Source organism: Emydura macquarii, unplaced genomic scaffold, assembly GCF_026122565.2.
Source record: "Emydura macquarii macquarii isolate MOO-44397 ecotype Brisbane River unplaced genomic scaffold, CSIRO-AGI_Emac_v2 contig_629, whole genome shotgun sequence".
NCBI classification, from domain to species: Eukaryota; Metazoa; Chordata; order Testudines; family Chelidae; genus Emydura; species Emydura macquarii.
Window position 1 is genome coordinate 3,477,458 of NW_027130766.1, and position 24,101 is coordinate 3,501,558.

Sequence of the window (24,101 nt, forward strand, 5' to 3'; positions counted from 1 at the left end):
ATGCTCTTGAAGGGTGGATAAACTTATTAACTGGGTCCATTCAGGGCGCCGGCTGGAGACAGGTGTCACACGCACAAGCATTTGTCCCGGTAAACTGGGCTCTGACCTGCAGTGTCCTCTGCTAGTCTTGAGTGGAAAACTCCCTAGGACAGGATGTGGCAGAATCTCCCAGTGGTGCTGGGGCTCAGAGCTTCCTCCAGCTGGAGGCATCACCCTTGACAAAGAGTCAGATTATGGAGGGGGTTGTTGGCGATAGCAGGGAAATGGACTCAGGGACCCAGGAGGTCTCTTCCAGCGTGTCCGTAAGACCTGCTTTGTCAGCGTGTGGGGCAGAGTTGTCTGTGCTGCGTCCTGCAAACTGCTAGGCTACTTTTGTGCTTTCACACAGGCTGCTAGTCTCAGTGGCTGTGGTCACTGCACCTTCTTCGCTGCTTGTACCAGGGAACAGCATGTTGCTAGCTCCCTCCCTCTCTGAGCTGTGCAGCTTCTCCAGCCTGGAGCTAGGGAGAAACAGCCACGAGCACCCATCTGACTCATCTTAAGCTGTGCCCTTCCCCCATCTGCTGGTGCAACCACTGGGGCTCTGAGCGGTCCCTAAAGGTGGTTAACGACCCTTTATGTGTTGTCTTGCCAGTGAGCCCAGTCGATGCAACTGCCGGCTCCTCGCCCCCCCCCCCGCCATTTCCAGGGGTGGGGAGGTGATGCTGGCTTTGGTGCCTGGCCCCTTGCTGCTCCTGCATGCAACTTTGAATCAAGCATAGCGAGAAGCCATAGCTTGCCCCTCTCCTGGGATTCCTGAAAGGTGCTGAGATAATTCCCATGGGGCCTGAGCTGGTCAGAAGTAGGAACCATAGAAGCTCAAGGGACCAGGCCTGGATTGCCTCACACAGAGCACGTGTGTTTGTTGGGGGTTGAGCTCGACCTCTCTGTGGAAGGAGGTGGGCAGCAGCAGACCACGTGGATGTAATAACACCTGGGCAGTAGGGTCTGGAACAGGACCAAGCAGGCTTTTCCCTCAAGGCTTAAACTGCTTGTTGCTGACAGCGGCACCAGGCATCAGTGATGGGGTCACTACAGCCCACTGAGCAGAATATCTTTGCCCTGCACAGACATTAAAATAAGCTGCTTAACTAGTTGAACTGGTGGGACTCAAATCTTTCACAGAAGGTCCATGATAGTCCGAAGCGGGGCTGGTCATCCACCTCAGTTTGATAGCAAACTACACTGCCTCAGTTGCTGCTGTGGAGGTACCAGCTCCCTGCAGACAATCTCTCGTGAACAGCTTGAGTCATGCAACTTTAGAAAGCAAGGCCCAAGAGAAAACCACCCATCAGCCCTAGCGGGACCCCCTGCTGCAGCTGGTGGAAATCCTCCTGAAGCACAGCTGCAGTGGAGTTTGAAATGCAGCCTCAGAGAGAATTATCAAGGCTTCCTGTTTTTTTCCCCTTAATCCCAGGCTCTGTATCTCCCCCCCTCCATTTTTTATTTTTAAGGAAAGCCTGTTTCACTTGAAACCCTGCATTCTATCATGAGACTGGTCATGAGGAGGGTTTTCACTTGTAATGATTAAAAAACCTGCACCTGTGACTTCCCATGTGTGTCCCTCAACACAACTGGATGGGGGTGGGAAATGACAGAGGCAGTGATCACATGGGGAAGGTGGGGTAAGTACTGTACTGTGGTCTTGAAATTTTTATTTTTGCATATGTAATCCATCCTGTACAGGTAGTTCCAACTTTGTAAGATCTGTGTATTCCCATTAGGGGATTGTGGCTGCCCATGTAAATAAAATGCATCTTGACTTAGTTTCTAAGCCTCTTTAATGATACATAGAAAGGTGCAGCTATCTACCCGTCTGACTAGAACTACAGCCGAGGGGGGAAGTGGTTACAGAAGCTGTGACTTTTTTTTTTAAAATAGCTCCACACACACCCACCCCCTTTGGAGGTTTATCTCTAATTGTTAAACTGCATAAGGAAGAATGGGAGTTTGGCTGTAAAAGCTGCAGGCAGCCCCGCTGAAAGTGGACTGGAAGTGGCTGTCAGGGACAGAATGCTATTGTACCCTTTTGTCATGCGGTCAGCCCCACCTCTTGCTGCTTGGCTACCTGCTGTGATGGTCATACAGAGAGCGAGGCCTGCACCAAATGCATTTTGCGTGAGCATAACTACTTCAGGTAAGGGGGAGGGGATTGTACCGAGATTGTTATCCTAGTAAAAGCCCCGCTGCGAATCCACTTATGCTAGCATAGCTAATTCTGGTGCAGGAAGCAGAATAGGCTATATCCATAGGAGCAGTTTCATACCAGTTTAATTGGGCCCGGGGTGGGGTGCTGCTTAAAGCCTCTGCTTTCTCTCAACTTTTATCTACAGGGGGAAATGGCCTGGCATAAACTCTGAGTAACTCCCCTTGTGGACACATTCTAGAATAATTATTCTGCTCACAAGGCCGTAGCTCTGGAATAAAAATGGCATTTGAGAAGTGTTCACAGGAGGGAGCTATATCAGAATTACTTAGATCTTGCTATTCTGGTCAATTTCCCTCTGTAGACAAGGCCTCAGTCTTCAATCAGCCAGCTGAATGGCTCTCACAGGCCTACTTCCCCATGCTGTTCCTCACCCCTCTGAGTTCATGACGTGTTCCACCTGCTTTTAAATGCTCTGAAAAGCTGCTCATCTCCTATGGCTTTCTCTTGCCCTGTAACTATCCCACTTCTCTGCTCTTGGCTTGAGGCATGACAAGATCTCACGGTGTAACAAGTAGAGGGGGGGGAGCCTGCTTATGGAAGAAAACCTGCTGTACAGGTTGGTAAGTAACAGGCCCCAGAGGCTCACCTGGGCTGAAGCAGTGAGGCACTATGATTATGGGGAATCACAGCCTCCAGCCCGTAAGCGTTAGCAGCTGCAATGAAAGGAGAGAGTAAGCCTAACACAAGTTTGGCGCTCTTCTCTTCATGCTTCTAGCACTCCTTTGCCTGCAGACAATTTCTCTTCTGCCCCCCTGCAGAACAAAAAGACATTTTGTCTCACTGCCCTTTGGCGGCACAATTCTATCCCAGGATGGAGAGCACTCGGCAAAAGATACAACCTTCCATTTAAAAAAATTCCCTTAAAAATAGTTCCCTCCCATTTTCACAAGGGGCCAGAGAGAATATTTGGTCTTTAAAATTAGCACTATAAGTACCAGCCTGTTAAATACAAAGGAAGCCTGTTCAAGCAGTGAGGAGGTGCTAGAGAGCCCAGTACTGCTGAAAGGGATTTTTAGCACTTGGGGTCTGTTGAAGTGCACACAAATCGCATTAACATGCTGAGCGAGCCAGCACCATACCTTGACCAGAAAGGCAGCCCCTAGCTTTTTCCACTAGCTGCTTCTAAGATTGGTAAAGTGATCCAGAAGCACCATGCGGGATCACACCGGGGCAGCATGCTACCATCAACGCCACGTGCATTCTTGGGAATTTCGCCTAACCTAAAGCAAGCCCGAGCGTGCAAACCTACAGCAGCTGCCTTTGAACAAGGCACCTTCATCTCCAGCAGAGAGGACAAACAATACCGAGTTAAATTCTGCCAAGCTGGAAAACGGCTCCTCTTCCAGGACTCCTTCCCACAGATGAGACCAGCTCAGAGTACACACGCTGAGGCTGGTTTAAAGACGTTCATGAGTCAAGGGACAGAAGGTCTCTCTCCTCATCGCTACCTGAGAGGACAGGTGTGTCTTGGCCAGAGCAGGCCTGTAGCCAGGGAGTGATGATTCATCACATGACACACATGAAACAGGTGAGTTAGAGCACAGAAGCAGCACCTGGCAAAGCTGTCCCCTTCTATGGAGGAACAAAGTCTCATTAAGCAGCAGCAAGGTGAGGATACAAAGTGAGTCTTCTAGAGGTCTCCCTTCCACCTTGCTGGATACAGAAGGTTCTCTAGTATTTGAGGGGGGAGGGGGTGCCCTGGGCCCCTGGCCTGTTTCCCTATCACCGTTTGTCACAGCACATTTAAAACAAGCTATAAAACAAATGCTGGGTCCCAGTTAAAGGGACAGATAGGAGTATCTACCCCTCCAACTTTGCCTCAACGTCCATACATTCCAAAAACCAGGAAGCTGAAGAACACAGTCACCCCCACCAAGGAGACCGTGGCCGGCGCAGTGAAGAACTGGCGGTAGTTGATGCGGCAGTACCAGATCACAGCCAGCATCACCACGAAAACAGGGAGCATCAGATTCCCTATGTTCACCATCACCCCTCCTGCGTCTGCTGGGGTGACCACCGAGTCAGGAATGGAGGAGCCGGTGGTCTGCGACAGGTGGCAATGGATCACACAGTTATCCATGATATTGAGGGAGCGAAGGGTCCGTGCCTGGTCCTGGAGTAGCTGGCCTTGATAGATAAACTTCATCTGATTTTCTTGTCCTGGGAAATATTTGCTTTTCAGGAAAACAGAAAGAGGCAAAGTTCAGAAGAGATGCTTTAAACACACCTGTCCTAAATGCAGCCAAGACTGGACTAGTGACTAGAGTAAAACCCAAACAATCTATATGTTCAGCCTGGACTGCAAAGGGCAGACAGGAGCCAGCAAGGATTCAAATGTAGTCAGTAAGTAATGGTCAATTTCACCCTCCTTCCCAAAACACATCAACTACTGAACTAGGAGGAGTTGAAGTGGCCAGAGAGGGGAAGTTACACACCCCGATGACTGCTCCTGCCAAGATAGCGGACAGTGAACATTAATAGGAAAACAAAACCATGTTCATAATGGGTTCAAACAATTGTTCATTACAGCACCCCCTAGGGGCTCCAATCCAGATTAAGCACCAGTCTGCGAGACAGCCCCTGTCCCAAAGAGCACATGATCACCATTAGTTAGGGTTTACCTCTTGTTACAAAAACAAAAAAAGCAGCTGATCAAAACAAAATAGGAAGAGTATAAGGCACTTGACAGACAAATAAGAGGAGGTTCCCTATCCCAAGGTGCTTGCTGTCTGCATGGGACACTCAATAGCCCAAGGCAGAGTGGGGTGGGGGAACAACATATCCAGTGCATCCTAGCAGCTAGGATGCCGGAGTGGGACTCGGGAAAGCTGGGTTCTAGTGCCAGCTCTGCCACTGGGTTGCTGGGTGACCTCAGGCAAGTCCCGTCCCTTCTTTGCCTGCTTCCCCTGTGGTAAAATGGGGATAATGATCCTGCCCTCCTCTATAAAGTGCTCTGAGATCTACTGCTGAAAAGGGGTATAAGCGCTAGGTATTAACAGCACAGCCTGACGTTCATAGAAAATAAAAGCCACGTCCTTCCAAGCCCTCACTTAGCCGTGATGGGCACCTCATTAGACCTCCCAGAGACCCACTGAATTATTGCTACCCGTTTACAGTCGGGCAGTGCCTAGAAGCACCATTGTGCTAAGCACTGTACAGACATACAAAAGGACAATCCTCACAGTGCCCATGTGATCCTTTCCCCATAGACTGAAGAGCCCGTTGATGGCTCTTGCATGGAACGTACCTCTTGAGAACACCCACCGTGTCCTCCGGTCTCATCATGGCCACCTCTTCAGTGTCATTGAGGAACTTGAGACGCACTTTGATGAGCCTGGAGCATGGTTCTCTCTCCTCCCTGATGTGAGATCTTTGTGAGGTTCCTTGGCTCTCTTGACCCGGGTGCTCTAGGGCACTGGACTTGCTGGATGACGTCCTTTTGGGCAAGCCTTGTATGTTCAGCAGATGGTCGAGGCTGGAGTCAGAGGTGCTACCGCTGCCCCCTTGCTCAACTGCAGGGCCCAAGTCAGATGCAGCATCCCCCTCCTCTTCTGCCTTTTCTTCTGCACTTTCAGTAGACCCCTGGGGCTCAGTGGGCTCTGACGTGACCGCATTCCCCACGTACCGTTCGACGTGACTGAGATGGATCACTGAGGACTCACCCGTCGCTACAATAGTTCCCAAAAGCTGGTTGCTCCCATCTGCTACATAAGTGGAAAGCCACGCCAGAACCAGCGCCAGGACAAGAACAACCACACCAGCCACCACTGTCACTTCATCCCCCACACCTTCAATGATGGTCACATCAGGGGGCTCCATCTCTTGGCGTCTTGCAGGAGCTCAGCTGCAAAGTACAAGGCAAAAGGAACTCAGTCCCAGCCATGGAGCAACAAAAGGAAGGTAACAAACTGAGTCTGTGCAGAGCACAAGAGGAGACCAACAGGAAAGGATTAGGAAGCAAGGAGCAATGGTTTCTGCCTTTCAAATTGCTGAGACCCTTGCTCTGTTGTAACACTTGCCCCGTTCTCTTAAAAACAAACAAATACACAAGAACCCATCAAGTGGGACATGCACAGCAAGCAGATAAGATTGCTGGAACCATAACCAGCCTGGTTAACATGAAAGAAAATTAAGACACTCTCCTGATGTCTTCTTTATCCTATAGCGGAGAAGTTGGTATGGTAGAAATAACTCTTCCAAAACTAGGGTTGGTTTGTTTTTATGCCTCCCCAGAACGTGATGGCCACATTCGAGCACAGTGTAGCTGGTTTTCTCCGGGCTGAGCTTTGCCACACAATCCCAGTACTGAACATAAACAGTTTCTCTCCACCAACGGGGACCTCTGGCCTGGTTTGTGCCAGAGTTCACTTTTTAGATTTGACATGCAGCTGTCTTTAGCGTGTGTACCAACTACACAACAAATCAGTGGGAGGCGAAAGGTTCTCTTACACTTATCTTTATTACTGCCATAGCTCAGAAGAGAAGAAAGAAGATTTACAGAGAAAGTTAAGGCAAGTAGAAGAGAAGCAAAGCAAGACTGTTACGAAAGTTAAATGTCAAATCAATTTTGCAAGTGGCAGGTCAGCTTTTTCCACAGCAGTTCCTTCATTAATGCCACTATAAAGGACCATTCAGGCATGAAAGATCCCCACCCAAATCCCAAGTACACTGACAACCCTTAATAAATAATACCATATTAGAATTGCAAGGAGCAATTCTTCCATGGTGTCTTCCATAGCAAAAGATGTAAGCTGAACACGAGCTGTAAAATCAAAACAAACTAGCATTTCTAATAGGCGAGGAAAGAACACACTCTGTGCCTTAACCACAGAACTCCTGGGTCCCATTCTTAGTCTGAGGTACAAAGATGACCTACCCAATGCCAGTTTCCCCATCTGCAAAATGGGAATAGTGGTATCAACCTATTTCATAGGAGAATCATGAAGTTCAACTCATTCATTTTTATAAAGGACTCAGAAAATAATGTGAAAGTGCCTTAGAATGACAAAACAATCACTTAACCCTTTCTGTATCTTTGGACACACACTGTACAGATGCAGAAGGGTCCCTTCCTTGGATCAGGGGAAAGACATGCCCACTCACCACATTTTGCAGGCAAGGAAACAAACACTATCAGGATTCACAATTACTCAGCTTCTCGTTAGAGAAATGGCCAATCCCTTTTCCTCCACATCTGTTAGAAGCAAGTCCCTGTAACTAAGACCTGAACTTGAAATCACAAGTAGAGAAATCAAACTTTGGGGAAAAGTGTCACATAGATTAGTCCCTCCATGTGTTTCCAACCATGGATTCAGTTAAATTTACCAGCCAAGACCGTGTGATCTGCTGATTAGTGCAGGGAATTTGGAGTGAGGACTCCTGGGCTGTAGTCTTGGCTCTGCTGCGGACTCATTATGCGACCATGGATAAATCACTTCCCCCTCCCCGCCTGTCTCTCACTTTTCTCATCTGTAAAATGGGAATATTCATTCATTCAGTAGCTGCCTCACAGGTGAGGTTATGAAGGAAGACTGGCTAATGCTTACACACAGCTTCTGTGAAGGATCAGAGCTATTCACACACTCAGCATTAGTGTCAGCATCATCTAAGAAAACACCAGTCAGCGTGTGGCTAGGGTGTGTCTGTTGGCCCGCCACTCTCACTGAGATGGCCGTTCTGCCATTTCAAAGAGGGCGAGACCTAGAGACTTCTTCTCCTTCCACATCTGACCAAGTGGGTTACAGCCCAGGAAAGCTCATGGCTGCAGAAATTAAACGTGTTAGTCTTTAACGTGCCACAGGGCTCGTTGTTTTGGCTGTGTACGGACTAACCCGGCTACCCCGCTGGAACTTCTCTCCTTCGAGGTTGTCACAGGAATCTCTGGTGAGAGGACACCCGGCCCAGCACAGGGCTGCCCTGCCCGAGCCAGGGGGGTAAAGGCAGAACTGTGTTTTCTAGCCCTCCTCCTGCCTGACTTTCCGCTGCCCTTCCTCACGAGCCGGAGACGGGGACCGGCGGCGAGGGAGAGAAGGAAAGCGCTGGGCGGGCAGTCACCTGCGGGGAGCACCGCGGCCTCTCAGACGGGGCGGGGGGGGGGGATTGGACCCCGCTAGTGAGCAGCGTGCCCAGGACACGAGTGAGCGGGGCAGGGGGACGCTAAGAGCAGGGGGGGGGGGGGTCACGTTCCCAAGAGATGAACCAACCCCTGCAGCGGGGGGGGGGGGGGAGCCGGGCCCCGAGACCGGGTCGGGGGGGGTTAAACCCCCGTGGAGGGGGGGGGGCCGGGCCCCGAGACCGGGGGGTGGGGTTAAACCCCCCATAAAGGGGGGGGCTGGGCCCCGGGACCGGGGGTAGGGGCAGAGTCCGGGGGGGGCTAAAGCCCCATAGAGGAGGAGGGGCCGGGCCCCGAGACTGAGAGGAGGGATAGACCCGAAGGGGGGGGTTAAACCCCCCATAAAGGGGGGGCAGAGTCGAAGGGGGGAGGGGGCTAAGGCCGGGGGGGGGGGGGTCGCTACCTGGCACTCCCGCAGTCGCCTCCTCCCGTCTGAAGAAGGCCCCATGCACTCCACGTCACAAGCACACGCCGCTTACGTCACGCGAGCCCGGACGCAGAAAACACCCACGTTCCACGCACGCGCTACGGACGTGACAGGGAGCGGCGGCCTGGCGGAGCGCGGCGGCGCCCGCTGGTGACGTATTAAAATGCGCCGAGCGGGGATGGGAGGGAGCGGCAGGGGGCGGGGGACGGGGATTGGGCGGGATTATCCAAACCCGGCCCCTTCACAGAGGGTTGGGCAGCGGGGGCGGGCTCAGCAGTAGTGGGCGGGGCCTGGCGAGTAACGGGCGGGGCCTGTAGAAGAGGGCGGGGCCGTGGGGACTGGGGGCGGGGACAGGAGCAGGGGGCGGGACTTCAGCTGCCCTGAGCCATATGAGGGGCGAGGTAGAGCGGGCGGGGGGTCTTCTAAGGGAAGGGGTGGGGTGGGTTAGTTCGATCCGGAGTCACTCCGGGAGTGAGTGAGGCAGAAGATTGGTTGGTGCAAGGAAAACTGGGGGGCTCGGGAGCAGCGAAGGGTGGAGAAAGCGCCCGCGGGCGGCTGTCGGGTGGCTCTGTAGCGCCCCGCAGCGGGCCGAGGGGTCCTAGGGGGCCCGCTGCCGCTATGGGGGGAGCGGGCTAAAAACGCTAGAAACGATGCGGGAGCTGGGTTAAAAACCCCGGATCCCCCGCGGGGCCCCGCCGCCGCTGAGCGAGGAGCTGGAGCCGCTGTTCGTCCCTTGCAAAGAGCTGGGTCCAGTGCGGGACCCGATCCGGAGCGAGCCGGCGGCCGGGCGGGGCTGTGTGCTGCTGGAGAACCAGTGCTTCACGCTGCAGTTCTGGGGGCAACCAAAGCCGATTGCCGGACCCCCGCGTTTATGATGCAAACACGTGGGGTAACATGGGGGGTCCCGTTGGCCATGACGGAGGCTGGCAATAAAGCCGGTATAGGTGCGGGTCAAGTCCTAGGTGTTAAGTGAATAATTAGTGGGAGGGGGTGAGAACAAACCATACACTGCTGGGCAAATTACATTTAGCGGAAGGGCCTTTATCTCCCCGAGTAAAGCTGGGATATGTGGTGGTTTGGGTGAGACTATGTATTCTGCCCCCTTGGAACTGTTGTAAGTGCCAAAGGTTTGGGAATGTGGCAGACAGGAGTAAAGAGAAAACGAAGTGTGGTAAGTGTGGAGGGGAGCGTTCACATGAAAGCCTGTGCAGAAGAAGCAGTGCTAAAACGTAGCAACTGTGGGGATAAGCATAGTACAGCTTCTGGAGGATGTGTGGTAGCTGAACAGGCTAGGGAGACAGAGGCAAAGAACAAGCATTATCAACAAGCTATCTTACGCAGAAGCTGCTAAAAGGTATTCAAAACAACATGTGGGGAAGGAGGAGAAAACCAGTAAGGGGAAGGTACTGGTGCTCCAACATAATGTCCTCTTTGTACTTCACAAACAGAAAAGAGAATGGAGAGAATAAATATGATAATACAAGCAGCATAACATTATTTGCATGCTAGTAATTCGGGACTAGGGTGCATTCATGTGATTTTGAATGAGGACAATACTGTGGTTTAATTAAATGGTGCTAAAAGTTTTTCGTTGGAATGCACAAAGCCTAATAGCACCTGGTCAGGAATTAAAAAAGACTCTTTTTGAAATGAAGGCAAACCTGATTTTATCTGTGTGCAGGAAATATGGTTAACAGAAAAGCTGTCTTTTAAAGTCTCAGGATATAGCACAGTTAGATATAAAGGGGAGAAGGGAGTTGTACATTTATGAAGGAAAAATCTGAGTTCTATTGAAATGAATGTAAAGAAACTGACTTTTGAGAATATTGCTATTGAGAGACTGATTCAGAATAAAAATACCTCTTTAAAGATATATAATATTTACAACCCCTATAAAGACTTTGAGATCTTAGAATTAAGAGCTAGTTAGAAATGTAAAGCGTCCATATATGGAACATGGTGATCTGAATAGCCATAATGAGTTATGGGGAAGTGGAAAATCTGATAGCACTGGCTAACATTTGGAACAGTTTGCGCTCATCAGTAATCTGGTAATACTAAATAATGGAGCACTAACTGGGTTTAACTTCGTTGCTGGTTCCTTTTTCTGTTTGGATCTGGGAAATGCAGCTAGCAATATAGCTAGGAAATGTAGGTGGGAAAAGGGAATGGAACATGATCATTTCCCTATGCTGTTTATGTACCAAAGAAAGGGTGATATTGAAGATGCCAGAGGAACTCCTACTTGGAATTTAAGAGGGCTGATTGGGAGCTTTTCAGGAGTAAGTGTGATGAGCAGTTGAGCAACAAGTGTGTGATAAAATAGAGGAATTCAGCGATAATGTAATAACAGGAATTATGGCAGCAGCCAAAGTAGTTTTTGTGGGTGATTGACTTGCCCTAAGATCAGTACCCTGGTTCTGTGGTGGAATGAAGAATGTGAGACTGCAATTAAAAAAAGAAAAGGGGGGGTATAGAAAAGCTAAAACCACAACAAACCATGAGACCCTGATGTCATCTAAAAGAAGTAAGGCAGTGGCAGAAAGGGTTAAGAGGCCTAAAAAAAGTAAGTTGGAAGAAGCATTCAGGGAAAATAAATTAAAGGTACCAAGGTGTCAGAGGTTTACAAGCAAATTAGGAAAATGAATGGAGCAGAGAGCAATAATTATTTTATCCCAGGTCTTATTGAAGAGGGTAAAGTTTTAAATTTGAACAAAGGAAAAGCAGAAATCCTAGCAAAAGTGTTCCGGAAAGTTAGTAATGATGAGAATCAAAGTACGGATTTTGGGAGCGGGAGGAAATTTGTTGAAGAAAATTGTGAAATTCTTCAGTGCTTGGGAAAATGACAATGTGCTAAATGAAAACGTCAGTATTCAGGAACTGAAAAAAAGCTATAGATAAAAACTAAAACACTGCCCCAGGGGAAGATACTATATGTAATATAATAATTAAATATTTAGCTGAAGGGAGTTTAGGAATTTTAGTGAGGTTACGTAATAGTATATAGGGAAGAGGAGTAATAGCCTGAAAATGGAAGTGTGCAGTGAAGAAATCAGGTAAGCTACTTATGAAGACTGATGCCTATAGGCCCATTGCCCTCACATTTTGTGTGGGTAAAGTTATGGAGAAAATGATAAATGAGAGGCTAGTTGCATGGGGGGGGGAATGAAATCCTAAATAGTGCAATGTGGTTTTAGGAGGGGGAAAATGCATGAACGTATTGTAAGATTAGGAACAAAATTACAAAGAAGTCTGAGGATCAGAGAGTGTATGGTATCTGGGGTTTTTGGATGTTGAAAAAGCATATGATATGCAAGGGTTTGTTACATAAGTTGGACATGATAGAGATAGAAGAAAGAATGTTCTGGTGGATAAGAGATCTGTTTTGAGTAAGAGGACCATGCAGGTTAGAGCAGGGGAAGTCTTATTCGGTATCTTGCCAATGGCATTCCACAGGGGAGTGTTGTCAGCCCTACCTCGTTTAACATGATAAATGATCCCCCCCATTGTAGTTTGGCCCTTCCAAGTCCGTTTATCATCCCAGAAAATATTACAAACAAATGTAAAGGTAGGATTGGCCTACTGAAAAGTATGGCTGGGATTAATGGGGCGCAGATAAAACAGTGCTACTGAAGCTTTGTAGGACGTTGTTAAAAGCAGCCATAGATTATGGGTTCTGGGTTACTGAGTTCTGCATCCAGGTTGGAGCTTAAAAAGTTAGAATCAATTCAAGCTCAAGTGCTACAAATTGCATGTGGTGCATTTCTTACAGCCCCACGATGTGCAATGCAGGTATCCACTGCAGAAATGCTTATTAATTGAAAAATGAAAATGTTAGATCTGACCTTTTGGGCTAAAGTCAAGGGAGAGCCCAGAGAAGAATGCTGGACAGATAGGAGGAATGTTGGGAATTAAGCAGATGAAACGTAGCATGACACAAGAAATCCCCTCATGCTCTGAGGGTTAAAATGTGGGTAAGAGAGAGAGATGGAAAAAAGGACTAGAAGAGATTAAAATCTATACTTATGGGGCAGTAAATTATACCTGGAAAATCATGTCTCTGGATGTGGGTTTAAAATTGCATAATAAAATAAAGGGAAGGAAAGAGTAGTCCTAACTGACAGATGAAGTTTGAGTACTTTGGGCAAATCACGGAATCTCTCTGGGCATCCGTTCTCCCTCTGTACAATGGGGGACACCACGGTCCTGCCTCACTGGGGCGTTGGGAGGATACAGATGCTGAAGACTGAGAGGCACTTGGATTCCTTGGTAATGGGAGCCGGGTGAGTATCTGAGAACATTGGCAGCTGAACTGTAGTGCCCTCTGGGGAGGAGAGGTCTAAAGCACTGGGAGGGGAAAGGATAAGCTCTGGTCCTGGGTAGTAAAAGTGTATTCACCGTGCAGGCTTAAGGGCTCGTTGCAGAAACCCTAGTCATGGACCAGGATCCCATTGTGCTAGGTGCTGTATGAACACTGTACAACAGGAGAGCCCCTAGCTATTCTGCAGCTGATACGCAGATGCTGAGCCCTCTTGGTGCGGCTGTGGTTTAAACCAAGCCTGGTGGAATCAGAGGCTGCAGAGGCGCTCATCCCGGCAGTGGGAAGTAGGTCACCACACTAAATAATTAAGGACGCAGCTGTGCTGTGGCTGACAGAGGCCTGAAGATGCTGAAGTGACAAAAAATAGATCTGCTAAGCACCCGCCTGAGATGATGTCAATAAATAGACTGCACAGGCCCCGTGGGGGGGGGGGTGTGGCGGCGTGTCCTGCCACGAGAGCTGGGCCTCTCGACAGCATGCCCGCTGCACTAGTGCTTTCCTACTCCCACAGCTTCCTCGGGTGAGTCCACAACTCACGGGGAAAGGATTGTGAAGCCACCGAACTTAGTGTCCGGGGAGGAAAAGCAGCTCTTCAGGGTTCAAAAGCACTGCGAGAGGGGGGCAGTTATGCCATCTAGTAGCCTGCAGGATCCCAAAGTTGTTTACTGATGGCAGGAGTGAAATGCAACCGTCTCTGGGCAGGGGCAGATAACCAGCATGCAGCAACCTGCAAGAACAGGGCAATGGGGAGGGTGATATTAGCTAAGAGTAAAAAGAGCTGTGGGCTCTGTAGAGGATACCCCTGGGGAAGTCTCCTCCAGACCCCATGCGGTAAATCACATGGAACTCCATTTACCTACCCCCCAGAAGACGGAAGGGGGTGTGAAGCCTCCTGAGAGAGGAGCTTGTGGCTCCGGGGTTTAGCAGCAGGATCCTAAATCCCCAGTTGGGTGTCAGCTGAGGGCTCCCTGGCACACACCTGCTCTGTGCGCTGTTGTCTTAAGTCTCCACGGAGGGAGAGCAGAAGACTAGAGTGTGGTGGGGTTGTGCCCTCCTTTGTAGGGCCTTCCAGGCAGAGAGGGAGGATGGTGGGAAGCTGCAGAGCATTTTTTTAAGTGAGAAGCAAGTCGGAGCGGACTCATTCAAGGGGAGGGATTTGACCTGTTGTGTATCCGCTTTAAATACTGGTTAGGATCCAAGTTTGTAAGTAAAGCTGCTTCCAGTCCATCTCCTTAAAGGAGGCATAAAACCTTACTGAAGTGCAGTGACTAAAACTAAATGGGTTTTCTAAACAGGTGAGACAGAGAACTGGCAGCGTAAGCTCGGGGAATCCTGCACACCAGCACCGTCTGGAGGGGAAGGGGGCATCTCGGTGTGGGGTTGTGGCATGGCCAGTGGTGTTTTCTGAAGCTTTTATTTGTCTTTAAAACACAGTTGCCAGCCCTTCTGGTGCACAAGAAAACCCGCTAATGTAACTGAGCCTTCCTGAGCCTGCAGGTAGCCTGGTCCGATTCATTCCCCAGTCATCTCAGCGGGCGTGAACGCTGAGGCCTTGTGGTGTTCGTTTACTTAATATCCTTGTTCCCTGTGTTGCTGCTGATCAAAGCCCTCAAAAAAGGAGCCGTGGTCGTATTGTGGAGATCTGCAAGCTGAACCCGGGCATTTAGCCCCAGCTCCTGACTCCCCCGAGCTTACGAGTGTGTGGACTGGGGAGTTGGTTTGTGTATTTATCCCAAACTAGAGGGCCCAGCGCTAACGTCTGCTTTGAGCTGGGGGGGGTTGATTCAAGCCCATCTCACTTCTATGGGTTATGAGAGGCTGGACGGCCTAGGGGTTAGGGTGCTACCCTAGGCATGGGGAGGCCTAGATTCTGTTCCTTGTTTGACCTCAAACTACCTGTGCCTCAGTTTCCTCTCTCTCCAACAGTGATAATAGCTCTGCCCTGCCTCCCAGGGCTATGGGGAGCTGCTTGGTTATTCTGGTAATGACATAGCAAAATCACTGCTCCTTTCCCAACTGCTCAGCTCTGCCGTCTCCTGCAGCTGTGAATTCGACATGCCAGGGGCCCGGCCTGTCGTCTGTGCATTGCACTACTGCAGGCAGCGGGCCATCCTCCATCAAGGAGGACTTTCCCACCAGGGGGTTCCCCCGCCACAGCTCTCCCCTTAGTCTGCCCAGTCACCCTCCCGCCCTGGGGGGTAGAGCAGGCAGGGGATTCCGAGGCAGAAATAAAAGTTAGTGTCTGAAATGCCACTGCCATTCTAGTGTAGTTCCAGGCTGGTTTGGTTTTTGAGGCCCTTGCACTGTATTGCTGCTGTTTAAAAGGCAAAACATTCGCATTATCTAGCTCTAAAGGAAGGCAGCGTGGTTAGAGCAGTGGAGGAAGAACCTAGGAACCCTGAGTTCTAGTCCTCACTCTGCCGGGGATTTGCTTGGCTAAGTCACGACTGTGCCTCACCTTTCCCAATTTGTAAAATGGGGTTCAGGCTTTCCCGCTGTGGGCGGGCAGGATGATCACAGGCAGCGTTAGTAACAGCACTTTCACTTAGGGAGCTGTCAATATCTCCCACTGGCTGCCCTCTGCCTTTCTTCATTGCAAGGCAAAACTATTCCAGCTTCTGCAGCTGCTCCTTGAAGGTAAATTGCCCCCCCCTCCCCACTGCTGGTCCTTTTCCTTCTCAGATGTATCCTCAAGATGCACCAGTTGATGACAGCATCAAAGCAGCAGAGGAGAGTGCTTCTGCGAACACCAAAGGGACGGCTAGGGAGATCATCATTAGCAAGGGAAAACAGAGCCAGGCCTAAGCCCCACTCGTGGTATGAAAGCAATGCAGGAAAGATTGAAAACAGTCCTGTTCTGAAATGTATTGGGTGTAGCTTTTTATTTTACACGAGGCTGCCCTGAAAGTGCAAACGCTGAACAGAATATTTGACTGCAAGCTGCATGTAGTTTTTGAGCTCATGAGATTAAAATACAGATCAGGCTTCAAGTAAAAAGGCTGGACATACACAGCTAATGAGAACACTGACAGTTACATTAAAAGTTGTTTTAAAAAGACCTTGGAGGGGCTGCAGTGTGGTCTAGCAGAGAAGCAGACCAGGACTCAAGAGCCCCAAGATCTAGTCTCAGCTCTGCCACTGGCCTGCTGGGTGACCTTGGGCAAGTCACTTCCACCTTCCTGTGCCTCAGTTTCCCCACCTGTAAAATGGGGTTAATGAAACAGCCCTTACTTGATAAAGCGCTTTAAAAATGCCTGCTTCAAGGCATAAGCCAACTGCTGGGGTCAGGAGGAAACTTCCCCTATAGGGTAGGTTATTCCATTATTGGACACTGGGGGGGATATTCTTGACCCCTCTTCTAGAAGCATCTGGAATTGGCTGTTCTTGGACACAGGACAAGGTGGGCTTCTGGGCTGGCAATTCCTACGGCTCTGTCCATTTAGGTCTTTACTTCACGCTCCTGGCTGGATTTAAGAGTGCACCAGTTTGGAAGGGGACACACCCTCTGCAGTGGGTCTCAGCCGCAGGCATGGCAAAGCTGGTGTCAGATTCTGGCTGTGTTCATATTTTATACTTTTCAGCCAAGGGCATGTTTGTACTCAGGGCATAGCTCCGTCTCCATGAAGGGCACAGGTATACCCAAGACTTGAGCTTCTGCCCAGTTGTTGGGCTTTAGAAATCAGGGTTCAAAAACAAAAAACCCACAGGGGGGACATCAATCAGATCAGTGTAGTCCAGCATCCCCTCTCCCCGTAAGGGCAGTATCAGCTGCTTCAGGGGAAGGTGCAGACAGCCTGGCCGCTGGCCAGTGTGGGTTAGTGCGCCCCCGTGACAAGGATGAAATGTTCCCCATTCCCCTCACAGTGAGGCATTCTTCCTGACCCCCAATAGTCAGCACTTGGCTCCTACCCTGCAGCAGAAAGGTTTAAAATATATAGACGCTTGTATTTTATAAATGTCTTTACTATTCTAACTCGGTGTATTCTCATTCTCTAGCTAGATGTCCAGTCCTTTCTGAGAGTCCTGCTCAGCTCCTGGCCTCAAATGATCTCCTGTTAGTCACCGGAACTCATTGCCACTAGGTACTACCTGCGAAAGACTATTCTGCTGTACCAGTTTTAAAATATGCTGCTTTTCAATTTCATTGGCCATTTTTTGTACCAGAGGCAGTAGAGCAGGGCAGATTCTACCAGCCCCATTCATGCTGAGCAGCCTCTTACTCTACATGTAGGTGCTAGGGCTTCTCCTTAGCCGGAGTAAACCGACAGAGTACTGCCCCTGGGGCTTCGGGATCGGTCTGTATTGAAGCCCCCTCACTCCCTCCCGGCCCCCATCAGCAATTCAAAGCCATTCCACACATATTACGCCTGAAGGCTGCAGCTGCTCTTTCATCTGATGCAGCCCTCCAGAGCGAGCTGCAGATAGTCCCGCAGAGCCGGGGGCAGTTTTAGTTCGGGGATGGCCGAATGGCAGCGTGCTCCCAGCTGCTTTCGCACAGCGCAGCGTGCCAGGTGCTGCAGCTGGCGGGGCTGGTTCGTCATCTGGAGAGCAGAGTCGTAGAAAGTCTTGTGCTCCTGCCGGGAGGGAAGGACGATTAAATGAGGGTCTGTCTATCCCAGGGCTCAGCAGTTAGGAGAGGGGCAAGGAAAGGCAGACACCAGGTGCTTCCACAGCGCATTAGAGGCAGATCTTCTACCCAGAAGCCCCTCACTTCACTAAGTCCCCCTGCACTCAGTAAATGCTGGGAGGGAAAAGGTTTCTAACCATCAGAGGAGGGAGATGCGGGAGCAGCCTCCCAGGTCGGGCGACCTGAACGTCCCTTCCCCTCTTACGTAACATGGCCCACTCCTCCCTCAGGCCTGCAGGGCCCAGAACGCTATGGGAGTTTACTCAGCATCTCCCTCTCTTTTAAACCTTTTCCCAGCCACGGATTTCACCAGTAGTGAGCGGTGGCTGGGAGCCACGGATCTAGTCCCCTCGCCCAATGTGGGGTTGTATCCCAGAGGGGGATCTCGGTGATAGAGATGTGCTCGGATGGCTAACGGGTCACCTACAGCCTCAGGCGGACAGAGCGTCAGGCTGTGAATTAGCTCAGGGTTTTATACTCTTACCAAGCCATTATAATCCAACTCCCAGTGTCACACTTAGATCAGCTGCTACCCCCACGGGTACTGCGGTTGGCACATCACCAGAGGAGCCCAAGGCTGAAAGGGCGGGGGGGGGGGGAGGTACCTCTAGGGCAGGGCAGCCTGTGGCAGAAGCTCGTCCTGCTGAAGCCCCGGATGCACCTGATCTGGGTGGGGGAAGCCACCAGAGCTGCCCCCGCAGCACCTCTCCCCAGCTTTAGAGGGTGCCCGGCAGGCTGTGAGCCAGAGTTACCGGCCACACCTCGGGAGGCACCGCTTCCACCCAGGAATCGCAGGCCAGGATCCGGTCATAGGAGTTCAACACGACTTCCAGGGCATGAGGGGACAGGGCACAGAACTTCAGCATCTGAGAGCCGGGCGAGAGAGAGCAGAGAGGGGTGAAGCGGCCAGGAGGGGGAGAAAGACAAGCAGTGCGAGGTGCCAGAGGAGCTGCAGGTAACCACTCCAAGGCAGAGCTGACAGCGCGGTGATGTGGGCCTGCACCCTGCTCCAGCGGCCTGGCCTGCGATCAGCTGTTTGGCCAGGCAGCCCTGGGGCTGGCAGCTGTTGGTACAGAGTCAGATCCCAGCAGGGACTGAACTGAGTGAGGTTCACCCCGCGCTGCTGTACTGAGTAGCTGCCGGATTCGTCTAGTTTGCAAAGGGGTTTCGGATCCGACAGGAGGCTAGAGGTGCTATGGGAAGTGCCAGTGGCCCGTCTACTCCAGGATCCCGCCTCTGAGGGCTGGTACCAGCTACTTCAGGGGCAGATGGAAGAAACTAAATGAATAATAATACTAGAGCTGCAGTTTCTTCCTAACCCCAGCAATTAGCGGCTGGTTTATGCCCTGAAGCATGAGCGTGAACCCACCTCCCAGGCCCAAAAGGGAGCCTCACACAGAATCAGGAGGTAGAGCTGGAAAAGGCCTATTAGCTTCATTAGCAGAGCACTTTGCCCAACGGCACAACCAAGGTGGCGGGTGGGCATTAAGGGAGATGCCTTTTGCCCCTCACCCTGGCTTTTACTTTGCTCCTGACGTCACCCTCAGCCAGCTTGACAACCTGACTCATTTCTGGTGGAGGATTTCAAGGCGCCTCAACTCCTGTGAGTGAGAAATGGGGAAACCGAGGCACTAAGTGACTTGCCACGGTCACACGAGACGTCTGGGGCAAAACTGGGGACAGATCCCAGGAGTCCTGAATCTCTGCTCTCACCACTAGACTCCACTCCCTCCTCCCTGCAGGAGTCCTGACTGCTTCAGCCCTACGGCCCTCCCTCCCCCGCTGGTTCCCTTGCCTTGGGATTGATGGCAGACGCCCCGTAGTCCAGCAAGGTGGCGATGATCCTCTCGGGCTGCCCCTCCAGGTTCTCCTCCACGGCCTGCAGGGCACAGTCCATGGGCGTGTAGCCGGCGCAGTTGCTGATGTTGACGGCGGCCCCGTGCCGGAGCAGCAGCTCCACCAGGCGGGGGTGGCAGTTGCTGCAGGCGTTGTGGAGCGGGGTGTGGTTCTTCCTGCCAGCCGTCCTGGCGTCGGCCCCGCACTCCAGCAACCTCCCAGCCACCCGGTAGTAGCGCCCGGCCTCGGCCGGCTTGTCGGCGCTGGCACAGGCGGCGTTGAGGGCCGTCTCCCCTTCCCGGTTCCTGTGGGAGAGGGCGGCCCCGTAGCACAGGTAGAGCCGCAGGTGGTCCTCCAGGCCGTGCTCGGCCGCCACGTGCAGCGGGGTCGTGCGCCGGTCCTGGGTGCTCAGGTTCACCAGGGCCCCGTGCTCCAGCAGCAGCTCGGCGCACCTGCAACCACACAGCCAGGCTGACCGGGACGGAGCTAGGGCGTCCTTCGTCAGCCTCCACCTCCGCTCCTCCAAGGGGCTTTAACCGAGACCTGGGGGGGGGGCTTCTCTCCCTCGTCCCAGAACTGGGGCAGCTGCAGAGATTCTTCCCTCCTCCCCCCTTCCCAGGCTGGGTGGGAGAGCTGGGTTCAGGTCCCGCTGCCGGGGCCCGGTGTGAACTGGTGCAGCTCCCGTGAGCCCCCACGGTGACTTTGGTGCCTCTGAGGCAAGTGCACACGGCTGGATCCAGGCTCCATGCAAGGGAGCGCCCGGCCTGGAAGGGCCGGGATCCATGGGGCTGAAGGTCTAGGAGTACATCTGAGCTTGACCTCCAAGCCCTGGTGGCTGAGGGGGACTGGCAGACGGATTCCCCTGCGGCAGGGCTCAGGCTGCTGCCCGCCCACCCCAGCAGGGAGCAGCATGTGCCCCAGACAGTTATTCCCCTGGGGAATCCGGGCCACTCCACGCCGCCTGGGGCCCAGCCCGGACTCCCGCTGCCTCCATCCACTAGCCCCAAGCTCTTGCCCCCCACAGCCAGGTTCTGGGCACCGTCTTCTCTTCCCCTTGGGGCGCTGCGGCTGGGTTTTGCGGCAAAGGTGGGAGAAAACCTGGGTCTTGCAATCACAGGCTCCCAGCTCAACGGGTGCGGCAGGGATGCACTTGGCTGGGAGCACAGTCCTTCCTCGTGAGCTCCCCCCTTCCCCACCCAGCAGGCAGGGGCTGGAGCACGTTCTGCTGCCACTCCGGCCAGAGGGTACGTGCCCAGCGCTGGCTGGAAACCAGCTCCCTTCAAGGCAGCTGAGAGAGGCCACCCGAAAACAGAGGCACCCAAGTCGCTTGTCCTGGGGTCAGGTCGTCACTAGACTTTTGGCCCACGCCGCGCTGGAGATTTCAAAATAGGAGCCGATGCAGCGACATCAGCCTGAGTCTGCAGGCAGCCTGGAACAGCTCGGAGAGGTGCAGCCCGCCGCCATCGTCGTGTTGACTCTGAAGACTAATGAGAACGGTTGCACCGAGACCACGTGCCTCTTCTGCTAGTTATTGAAGACGGGCCTTGTGTGACGATCCAAGCTGCAGCTTCTCACAGGTGGGTGGATCTCTGCCTGGGGGACGAATGTGGGGAGTGCCGCTCTTCCACCCCTCCCCAAAGCCAGCCAGTTTGCACATACTTGACCTGCCCTGCATGGCTCAGGGGATCAGGGTATTAATGCCCCGTCCTGCCCCCACCCGCACCTGCCAACTTACCGCAAGGACTCCTGGGTGGTGCAGAGGTGCAGTGGGGCCAGCCCCTCCTCTGACAGCACATTGGCGTTGGCCCCATAACTCAGGAGCAGTTGGGTGCACTCTGCCCGCTGGTTGATGCAGCTGTCATGGAGGGCGGCCTTCCCGCCCACCACGGCATCAACCTCCGCCCCCTGCACGATCAGGTGCCTGGCGCAGTCCCGATAACCTCTGGCAGCCGCGATCCGCAAGGGAGACGTGTGCTTCTTCCGCGGGCTCAGCACCCACAGCCCTGTGGGGGGCAGGCGGGAAAGAGAGCAGGGGAATCTCGACTGGAGCCTTACCCGGCTGCTCCACCCACCTTCATTAGTCAAGTGTCTCTGCCCGCCTGACCCCGCTGCCCCTCCGGTTCTACCAGAGCCACTGCGCCAGGGGCAGCTCGCAGCTGGGACCATCTCGTCAGCCCGCCAGCAGCACGCAGCCCCCAGGACTCCCTGGAATTCATGTGTGTGAGGACCCCGGCTCCCACACCAGAGGGTTGCAGGCCAGTGTGGTCTCTGGGTCACAGCCAGGCAGGAGGTGACGGCAGAGAGAAGGGGAGCAACTTGCTTATGACCAGAGAGGCAGTGGGGGTCAGTGGTCACGGCTCCAGGCAGGGAGTCAGGGGACCAGAGCTCCGCCCCTGGCTTGGAGGCTGCCCTGCTGTGTGGTCTTTGCCAACTCTCTGCCCTGTGTTTTCCCTTCCCACCATTTATGGGCCTGGTCTCTTTGGACTGCAGGCTGTCCAGGACACGGAGCATCTCTGATGCTGTGTACGTACAGCGCCTAGCGCGCACAGACCTACATTGCAGCTGGCCCCTCTAGGCTCGACCGCAATACAAATAAGCTAACAATAACTGCACAGCAGCTGAGTGGCAGCGCTGGGACTAGAAGCCAAGGCTCCCGCTGCCCTGGCCCCTGCTCTCCAGTAGCGTGTACTCGCTGGCGAATGAGAACAGCACCCAGGAGACCCCGGGAGCTTTCGCTGAACTCTGCTCAAAGCATGGCAGAAGGGAGCCAAGCAACGCAAGGAGAACGGACACATTCCTTGGGAGCAAAAGGTCTCCGGCTCCATTGGGCTGGGGGATGGTTAATTTATCTAGGGCTGCCAGGAGAGGAAGGCACGCAGCTGGGTTTGTTCCAACCCTCAGCCTGCAGCAGAAACCCCCCCTTCTCCCCCCGCGCTCCGTACCCAGCTCCGCTGACCACATCAGCTCCTCGCTGACCGTCTCCACGATCATGTTCGCGATAGCCTCCTCCTTGAAGACGTTCTTGATGGTCTGCAGGTCCCCGGTGTACAAGATGTTGTGGACCGCAGGGTCCCGGCAGTAGCGGGGACGCCGGGCGGGCTGGGGCAGAAGCTGGGAGCTCCTGCGGGCCGGTGGGAACCTGCGGCTCAGGCATTGCCTCGTGAGGGCCCTGCGGCGATCCTCCCACTCCAGCTGTTCTCGCTGCAGGCGCAGTGAGCGCAGGGTGGAGGAAGTGAACGCAAAGGTCTCCCCGGCCATGCTCTGGGCTCCGAGGGACAGGGCTGAGCCAGGGCGGCCTCCCTGCCTCGGGGAAGGGCAGCAGATTAGGGGGAAGAAGTGCTCCCGGCCACCTTCCTGGGGCTTGTAAATATAGTTAGGAGGAGAAAACCCCTCCCCTTGTTGAGTCAGAAGGGCAAGCCAGGCCACACTATAAATAGAGGGGATACGTACCCTGGCAGTAAGCAGATGTTTATGCAGCATCATGTTCTATCCAGGGCCTGGGGAGTTTAGAGCCATTAACCTGTTGGTGGGTGGCAGGAGTTTAAGCAAGGGGGGGGCTGCTCTGTCTTGGTGGAATAAACATGGCTTGGAGGGGCCTGCCTGTCAGTTACCCTGCCACTGCAAATGCCACCCACTGCAGAGGGGGCAGGGGCAGGCCTGCTGTGCTGGTCTCTTGCCCCATGCTGCTGAGTGTCTTGGACTTAGACCTGAGTGATGTGCAGGGGGCAGCTCCTCCCTCTCAGTGCATTTGTTCCAGGCTCTCTGCAGACTCAGGCAGACGTCCCTTGCTGCAGTGACAGAGCTCGGCTCCAGGTTGGAGAAACTCCTGATGGAGCTGGAAGAGGGGAGAGAATTCAGAGGCAAGCGACAGACATGAACCTGGGAGGTTCTCACACATGATCCAGGCAAGGCTGGTGGGTTGCAGTGGCAGGAGGTGAGGCAGGACCGTAGGCTGTAATCCAGCTCCTGGGTGGAAGCAATAGAAGAACCAAACAGCAACACTGAAGCCAAACTGGGGAGGATCACTGAAGCGGAGGCAATGTGGCCTAGGGGTGAGAGCGCTGAATTAGGATTCAGACCTGGTAAAATGGGGATAATGATATTGACTTCCTCTGTAAAGGGCTTTGAGATCTATGAGCTAAGTATTAATCGGCTGCACAGCAGAGAAACGTGTTAACGATGAATTGTATTAGGCTACAGCAGTGTCTTCCCCCAGGAAGTAGTGGAAAGTAAATAGCTGAGAGACTTTTCAGACAGGACTTTGGAGAACGCACTGGGTAGAACAAACCAACAGCAGCCAAGGGAGAATCTCCTGTCAGACACGCAGCGTTAACTATTTCCCCAGCCCCTGGATGGAGAGCAGGTTTGTCCTTGCATCCCCCCCCATGGATCAATGGGGCTGAGACCCCCCAGGGGCAGGAAGGAGCGGTGACATTCAGTGCACTGCTGATTCCTCACCCCTACTCCAGGCTGAAAGGGGTGATGTTGGGCAAGGAATGCCACCTCCCCTTCCTCGCCCAGACACAGCCG

General features: G+C 52.9%; 2 protein-coding genes and 1 long non-coding RNA gene across 6 annotated transcripts; 1 reads left to right on the top strand and 2 right to left on the bottom strand.

Annotated features, from left to right (window-relative positions):
- Positions 1-1,655: 1,655 nt before the first annotated feature.
- On the bottom strand, positions 1,656-8,896 carry TMUB2 (transmembrane and ubiquitin like domain containing 2). Of its 4 annotated transcripts, none has more exons than XR_010918510.1 (4): positions 8,764-8,896; positions 5,496-6,092; positions 3,553-4,422; positions 1,656-3,000 (listed from the first exon to the last, which is right to left on the bottom strand). XR_010918510.1 is itself a non-coding variant. In XM_067541063.1 (3 exons), exons 2-3 carry the CDS (start codon positions 6,065-6,067, stop codon positions 4,068-4,070), a joined length of 927 nt encoding a protein of 308 aa, XP_067397164.1. In that variant the 5' UTR covers positions 6,068-6,092; positions 8,764-8,896; the 3' UTR covers positions 1,656-4,067. The 4 variants fall into 4 exon arrangements, 2 of the variants coding, with proteins under 2 accessions (XP_067397164.1, XP_067397166.1); XR_010918509.1 differs by having other exon boundaries at positions 3,328-4,422; XM_067541063.1 differs by having other exon boundaries at positions 1,656-4,422.
- Positions 8,897-9,849: 953 nt separating this feature from the next.
- LOC137148358 (uncharacterized) lies at positions 9,850-17,252 on the top strand. Its single transcript, XR_010918511.1, has 2 exons — positions 9,850-9,958; positions 17,105-17,252. It is a non-coding gene; the product is annotated as an uncharacterized lncRNA (long non-coding RNA).
- ASB16 (ankyrin repeat and SOCS box containing 16) lies at positions 15,984-23,056 on the bottom strand. Its single transcript, XM_067541067.1, has 5 exons — positions 22,514-23,056; positions 21,307-21,574; positions 19,531-20,023; positions 18,488-18,601; positions 15,984-17,682 (listed from the first exon to the last, which is right to left on the bottom strand). The coding sequence occupies exons 1-5, from the start codon at positions 23,052-23,054 to the stop codon at positions 17,497-17,499; spliced, it is 1,602 nt and encodes a 533-aa protein (XP_067397168.1). The 5' UTR covers positions 23,055-23,056; the 3' UTR covers positions 15,984-17,496.
- Positions 23,057-24,101: the final 1,045 nt, after the last annotated feature.

Coding starts and splice junctions, on each gene's coding strand:
- TMUB2 (XM_067541063.1), bottom strand. CDS start 6,067: ATGGAGCCCCCTGATGTGACCATCATTGAAGGTGTGGGGGATGAAGTG. Junction 4,423..5,495: donor ACGGTGGGTGTTCTCAAGAG/GTACGTTCCATG, acceptor TTTCCTGAAAAG/CAAATATTTCCCAGGACAAG.
- ASB16 (XM_067541067.1), bottom strand. CDS start 23,054: ATGATGCTGCATAAACATCTGCTTACTGCCAGGGTACGTATCCCCTCT. Junction 21,575..22,513: donor GATGTGGTCAGCGGAGCTGG/GTACGGAGCGCG, acceptor TGCCCCCCACAG/GGCTGTGGGTGCTGAGCCCG. Junction 17,683..18,487: donor TGCCTCCCGAGGTGTGGCCG/GTAACTCTGGCT, acceptor CCCTCCCGGCAG/GAGCACAAGACTTTCTACGA.